This window comes from Corvus kubaryi, unplaced genomic scaffold, assembly GCF_017639235.1.
Source record: "Corvus kubaryi isolate FWS band 111438036 unplaced genomic scaffold, C.kubaryi_AGA036_p1.0 123, whole genome shotgun sequence".
Taxonomy (NCBI): Eukaryota; Metazoa; Chordata; class Aves; order Passeriformes; family Corvidae; genus Corvus; species Corvus kubaryi.
In genome coordinates, this window is record NW_024580658.1 from 703,754 (window position 1) to 710,539 (window position 6,786).

A 6,786-nucleotide genomic window follows, 5' to 3' on the forward strand; every position below is an offset into this window, starting at 1 on the left:
CCCCCCCCTTTGCATCGCCCCCTCCCCGCATCACCCCGCTCTTGCAGCCCCCTCCCCTTACACCGCGCTCCGGGGGGCTTTTGACTCCAGGGTGACAATTTGGGGGGGGTCCATCCCCTTGTCCCTCCGGTTGGGCGAGGAGGGGGCATTTCCGTGCTCCCGGAGGACCCCGACACTTGTCCCCATGATGGGGGGGTTCAGGGGTGGCTGTGACGGGAATGGGGGGGAGGGGGCACGAGCACCCCCGGCTGCACTTTCACCCACGTTGCTGCCCCTCCCCCGCCGTGTCCCTCTGTGCGTGTGTCTCGTCCCCCCCGGGCCCCCCCCCCCCAGCCATGCAGCAGGTCCTGGACAACCTGATGGGGCTCCCGGGGACCCCGGGAGTGGCCGACCTTGACCTCATCTTCCTCCGGGGCATCATGGAGAGCCCCATCGTCCGCTCCCTGGCCAAGGTACGGCGGCACGGGGGCCGCGTGTGTCCCCTCCGGGACCCCCGGGACGCGTGGGGGGTGACGCGCGTGTGTGCGCGCGCACGCGGGTGTGGATGGGCGCTTGCACGCGCGCGTGTGCAGGGAGGCTCCAGTGTTCCTGTGTGTGTGCGCGTGTCACCTCCGGGGGTCCCTGTCCCCAAAACCCAAGGGTCCCAAATCCCCTCAGTTCCTGGGGGTCCTTAATCCCCCCCAGCACCCCCAGATCCCAAATCCCCTCTACCCCCGGGGGTCCCTAAACTCCCTGGCCCTGAGGGTTCCTAACAACTCTGTTGTCCCTAACCCCAGGTCCCCGGGTCCGTAATCCCATTGGCCCTTTCAAGTGTCCCTAATCCCGCCTTCCCTCCTGAGGTCCCTCATGCCCCCGTCCCTGCATCCGGGGGTCCCTAACCCCCTCCAGGCGTCCTTGCCACGCTGTCCCACCTGGGAGTCCCTGAAATCCTCAGCTCCTGGAGGTCCCTAATCCCCCCGGGGATCCCTGATTCCCCCAGCACCTGGGGGTCTCCGCCCTCACCCGCGTGTCCCCGGTGGTTCCCCCCCGTGTCCCCAGGCGCACGAGCGGCTGGAGGAGCGGAAGCTGGAGGCAGTGCGCGGGGACAACCTGGCGCTGGTGCAGGAGATCCTGCGGGACATCGGGCGCCTGGCGCGGCCCGACGTGCAGGGAGCGGCGGCGGAGCTGGCTCGGATCCTGCGGGAACCGCACTTCCAGGTGCGTGGGACGCGCCTGGGACCCCTCCTGTGCCGGGGCTGTGGGACACGGGCGGGACCGCCTGTCCTGTGTCAGACGCGTGGCACGCGTGTGCCCGGCGGTGTGCCACGTGCGTGTGCCCGCTGTGTGGGACACACGGGTGACCTCCCCACCCCGCGTGTCCCAGTCGCTGCTGGAGACCCACGACTCGGTGGCTGCCAAGAGTTACGACCCCCCCCCCCGAGCAGCCCCGGCCTGGAGCCCTCCCTGGGGTCCCAGCCCGTGCCCCCCCGACGCCGTGCGCATGGTGGGCATCCGCAAGGCAGCCGGCGAGAATCTGGTGAGCCCGGCCGGGGGGGCTGGGATATTGCGGGGGGCAGGGGGTGCTGCAGGGGGGTGATGGTGATGCTGGGACATTCTGGGGTGCTGGGGCGTTGCGGGGTGCTTGGGGAGTGCTGGGGCATTGCAGGGAGGTGGAGACATTGGCAGCATTATGGAGTACTGGGGGCTTTGTGGGGTGATGGAGCATTTTGGGGTGCTGTGGGCATTTTGGGGTGCTGTGGGCATTGCAGGGTACTGGGGGCTTTGTGGGGTGACTGGGAGCATTTTGGGGTGCTGGGGTCATAGCGGGCTGTCTGTTGGGTGCCGGGCGGGTGTCACGGGGGGCTGCGGTCTGTCCCCGCCGGGGGCTGAGCGGGGCTGTCCCCTCAGGGGGTGACGTTCCGGGTGGAGCGGGGGGAGCTGGTCATCGCCCGCATCCTGCACGGGGGGATGGTGGCCCAGCAGGGGCTGCTGCACGTGGGGGACGTGATCCGCGAGGTGAACGGGCGCGAGGTGGGCAGCGACCCGCGGGCGCTGCAGGACAGCCTGCGCCACGCCAGCGGCAGCGTCGTGCTCAAGATCCTGCCCAGCTACCAGGAGCCGCACCCGCCCCGCCAGGTACCGCGCCCCACCCCGCATCCCACCCCTCATCCAACCCCGCATCCCATCCTGCATCCCGCTCTTCATCCGGCCCTGCCTCCCGCCCCGCCAGGTACCGCGCCCCGCATCCTGCCCCGTATCCCGCACTCACCGCCCTGCCCACAGCTCCCCCTGCCCGGTGCCCCCCCGCTCGGGGGGCCCATCCCCGGGGCGTCCCACGAGCCCCCGTCCCCCCGTCCGGGCCCTGTGCCCCCTGGGCGGGGGGGCCCCCCCGGGTCCCCCCCCCCCCGTGCCCTCTCTGCCGGGCACTGGTGCTCCCTGCCCTGCCACCGTCCCCGTCTCCACACAGGACCTGGGCGCCGGCTGGCAAAGGGTGCCCTGTGCTGCCCCTCCCCACCCCGTGCCAGCCACCCCCGTCTCCGAGGGGACAAAGCAGCGCTGTCCCCGCGTGGGCTGTCCCCGCGAGGGCTGTCCCCACGCTGCCCCGCCGCCGCCAGCGCCGTGTCCCGTGTGCCACACGGGCGTGTGCCCCTGCACGTCCCCATGTGCGCCATCGCGGGCGCGGCGCTGGCGGCGCTGGGCACCCTCGTGTGCCTGTCCGTGGCCGTGGGGCTGTGCCTGGGGGTCGCCGTGGTGGTCGCGTGGGGCGCGGCGGCGGCGGCCGGGGCCCTCTGTGTGTGCGCCGGGGCCGTGCGGGCCTGGCTGCGCCGGGCGCGGGGGGGACACCCCGGCGGGGGGGGGCTCCTAGCGGGGGCACACGCGTGTGACACGGGTCCCGCGTGTCCCCCCGCACGCTGGGGACACTGAGGCACGGGGCGGCGGCACAGGCGGGGCGGAGAGGGGATCCCGGGCGTGCGGGGGTCCTCTCTGCTGACCCCACCGGTCCCCAGGTGTTTGTCAAGTGTCACTTCGACTACGACCCGGCCACCGACAGCCTCATCCCCTGCAAGGAGGCAGGGCTCAAGTTCATGGCCGGGGACCTGCTGCAGATCGTCAACCAGGATGACCCCAACTGGTGGCAGGTTAGGGGGGACCTAGAGGGGCGTTCTGGGGGGGGTCGTGGCACTTTGACCCCCTCCGGGGCCATGGAGATTGAGGGGGTGTTGGGGCTGGGAGGTTCTGGGGGAGATCAAGGGGTCCCTGTGGGCTTGGGGTGTGGGTGGGAGAATCCCTGCAAGTGGGGGGTCCCTGGAGCTTGGGGGGTGTCCCTGGAGCTGGGGGGGGCTACGTGGGAACTGGGGAAATCCCTGGAGCAGGGGAGGGTCCCTGTGTGGATTGGGGGATCCCTGAAAGCTGGGGGATTTCCTGGAGCAGGGGAGGTTCCTTGTGGAGCTTGGGGGGCCCCCGGAGCTGGGGGTGTTCCCTGTGGGGTCGGAGGGGTCTCTGGAGCTCAGGGGGATCCCCGTGGGGCTGAGGGGTCCCCACGCGTGGCTCTGTGTCCCCAGGCGTGCCACGTGGAGGGCGGCAGTGCGGGGCTGGTGCCCAGCCAGCTGCTGGAGGAGAAGCGCAAGGCCTTCGTCAAGCGGGACGGGGAGGTGGCCCCCACATCGGGTACGGGGACATCGGCCTGGCCGCGGGGGACACGGCCCTGTGTCCCGCGGGGGACACAGACGGGTCCCCTGTGCCCTGTGACAGTTCCCAGGGTGATGTCCCCCATGGTCCTGCCCTTGCGGAAGGTCCCAGCTCCCCTGCCCCTGTCCCCGTGCCACGGTGCTGTCCCTGTCCCCAGCTCAGCCAGCCCCTTGCCCTCGCAGGGGCCCTGTGTGGCAGCCTCAGCGGGAAGAGGAAGAAGAGGATGATGTACCTGACGACCAAGAACGCCGGTGAGTGCCCCAGGGCATTCCCGCGGGGAGGCGGGGGTGGCACCCGCTGGGACAGGGTGTCCTGGGGTCCCCAGGGAGGGGTGCCAGCTCTGTCGCTCGCCCAGAGTTCGACCGGCACGAGCTGCTGATCTACGAGGAGGTGGCGCGGATGCCGCCGTTCCGCCGGAAAACGCTGGTGCTGATCGGGGCTCAGGGCGTGGGGCGCCGCAGCCTCAAGAACAAGCTCATCATGTCCGACCAGGCGCGCTACGGCACCACCATCCCCTGTGAGCGTCCCTGTCCCCGCCGGCATCATCCCTGTCCCCGCCGGCATCATCCCTGTCCCCTGCCAACATCATCCCTGTCCCCTGCCAACATCATCCCTGTCCCCTGCCAACATCCCCGTCCCCTGAGTATCGCGGTCCCCTGCGACCACTCCTGTCCCCTGAGAGCATTCCTGTCCCCTGCGACCACTCCTGTCCCCTGAGAGCATTCCTGTCCCCTGATGGCCTCCCTGTCCCTGCGATCATCCTTGTCCCCCGCCAGCGTCCTTGTCCCTGCCAGCGTCCCTATCCTCGCCAGCATTTCCGCCCCTGCGGCCATCCCTGTCCCCTGTGGTCATCCCCGTCCGCATCCGGGTCTCCCGTGATCGTCCCCGGGACGGGACTCCGGGCGGGCGGGCGTCACTCAGGTCGCCCCCGCTGCAGACACGTCCCGGAAGCCGAAGGAGAGCGAGCGGGACGGGCAGGGCTATCGCTTCGTGTCGCGGGGCGAGATGGAGGCCGACATCAAGGCGGGGCGGTACCTGGAGCACGGCGAGTACGAGGGGAACCTGTACGGCACCAGGATCGACTCCATCCGTGCCGTGGTGGAGGCGGGCAAGATGTGCATCCTGGACGTCAACCCGCAGGTTGGGGACACGGCGAGGGGGACAGCGACAGCCCGGACCCCCCCCCCGGCCGCGGGGCTGAGCTCTGTCCCCCCCGCCCAGGCCGTGAAGGTGCTGAGAACAGCGGAGTTCGTGCCCTACGTGGTGTTCATCGAAGCCCCCGGCCCCGAGAGGCTGCGAGCCATGAACCGGGCGGCCCTGGAGAGCGGCGTGGCCACCAAACAGCTGACGGTGGGGGCCCGGGGGGGCCCGGGGGGACGGGGAAACTGAGGCAGGTTTGGGGAGCAGGAGGAGGACACAGCCCGCGATGGGTGTCCCCCTCCCATCCCCGTGGAGTGATGGGGAAACTGAGGCAGGTTTTGGGGTGCAGGAGGCGGACGCCCAGCGCACGGTGGAGGAGAGCAGCCGCATCCAGCGCGGGTACGGGCACTACTTCGACCTCAGCCTGACCAACGACGACCTGGAGCGCACCTTCGGGCGGCTGCGGGAGGCCATGGACCACCTGCGCGTGCAGCCCCAGTGGGTCCCCGTCACCTGGGTCTATTAGGGACCCCCAAACCCTCCCCTCAACCCCCCCAGCTCACCCAGGAGGCCTGGGGGGGTGCGAAGGGGGGTTGTGTCTCACCCACCGGTGTGATGAGCTCACCGTGCTCAGCCCCGCGGGGGCCGGGGGGGGCTTTCTGCAGGCCCCCCCGAACCTGACTCCTCTGTCCCCCCTCCACCCCCCCAAATTTGCGGGGGGGGGGGGCAGAAGCAGCCAGTGGGGTTCCATGGGGGGCACAGCCCCCACACAGCTGAGTCACTGCCAGAACCTCGCCCCCTCCCCGAATTACCCCAGGGGGCTCTGCCCCCCCACCACGTGGGGGACGTGGGGAAAACGGGGTCCCCCCGTCCCTTGCAGCCCCCTGACTCAGTTTCCCCGTGGGGAAGCCCCCCCTGTCCCAGGTGGGGACCCCCAGGATTGGGGATGGGGAGATGCAGGGTTTTGGGGGGTCACACCCAGAAGCTGCCGTGGCCCGGCCACAGCCCCCCCGCGGGGACCCCCTTCTCCCCTTGCCAGGGTGGGGGTCCCTCACTGTCCCTTGTGTCCCCTGTCACCCCTTCCTAGGTAGCAATAACCCCCTCCCCACGCCCTGTAATTAACCCTTAATTAACCCTTAATTGGCCTTGTAATTAACCCAGTGGGGGGCTGTGGCTGGGGACTCTCTGGGGGTGTCTGGGGTGGCGACATGGGGTGTCCCCAAGGGACAGGGACACAGGGGTGCAGGGTGTGCCCCGTGTCTCTCCTGCCCCGGGTCCCCCCCTGGGCCCCCCCAGTCCCTGCCCCCAGTTTCTCCTTTTTGGTACTTTGCTGTGAATTTTATTAAAGGAGAGAAAAATGGGTTTGTCCCTTGTGGTGAATGCGGGGGGGGGGGGGGGGGGGGGGGGGGGGGGCCCGTGTCAGCTGTGTCACACCCCCCCCCCCACCCCCAGCCCTGTCCCGCCGGGTGCTGATGGTTTTTTATCTACAAACCGCGGTTTCCCACCAGTTTGGGGCTGGGAGGGCGTTGGGAGGGCTGGGGGGTGTGAGTGAGTGAGTGAGTGAGTGTGTCACACGTGTGTCACCTTTCACACACGCAGGGGGCCCTTCCTTGGTGCTGCCGGGAGGGGTCAGCAGAGCTGCAGGCACCGGGGGGGGGGCTGTGGGCGTGCAAGGGGGGGTGTGGGCGTGCAAGGGGGTGTGTGGGTGTGTGTGGGCGTGCAAGGGGGTTCGCACGGCCTGTGGGTGTGCCCGTGTGTGTGCGGCGCCCACGTCCCCACCTTCTGCACACACGCGTGCGCTTCCCACGGGCTGCCATGGCCGTGGGGTGTCCTCGGACGTCACAGGGTGCCATGGGGTGCCATGGGGTGGCATAGGAGCCGTAGGATGCTGTAGGGTGCCATGTCCGTGCATGCAATGTCCGTGGGTGCTGTGTCCTTGCAGTGCCGTGTCCATGGGTGCCGTGTCCGTGGGTGCAG

At 70.0% G+C, this 6,786-nt stretch overlaps 1 protein-coding gene across 3 annotated transcripts in view; it reads left to right on the top strand.

Annotated features, from left to right (window-relative positions):
* Positions 1-6,169, top strand: part of MPP2 (membrane palmitoylated protein 2) — a 7,748-nt gene extending 1,579 nt beyond the window's left edge. For all 3 annotated transcript variants that reach the window (XM_042016102.1, XM_042016185.1, XM_042016281.1), the window contains exons 2-12: positions 334-452; positions 1,039-1,197; positions 1,364-1,516; positions 1,888-2,115; positions 2,988-3,119; positions 3,543-3,648; positions 3,852-3,920; positions 4,025-4,186; positions 4,607-4,809; positions 4,891-5,019; positions 5,159-6,169. In XM_042016102.1, coding sequence (XP_041872036.1) covers positions 334-452; positions 1,039-1,197; positions 1,364-1,516; positions 1,888-2,115; positions 2,988-3,119; positions 3,543-3,648; positions 3,852-3,920; positions 4,025-4,186; positions 4,607-4,809; positions 4,891-5,019; positions 5,159-5,335 — 1,637 coding nt within the window. In that variant the 3' untranslated portion in view covers positions 5,336-6,169. The remainder of the gene's footprint in view (positions 1-333; positions 453-1,038; positions 1,198-1,363; positions 1,517-1,887; positions 2,116-2,987; positions 3,120-3,542; positions 3,649-3,851; positions 3,921-4,024; positions 4,187-4,606; positions 4,810-4,890; positions 5,020-5,158) is intronic.
* Positions 6,170-6,786: the final 617 nt, after the last annotated feature.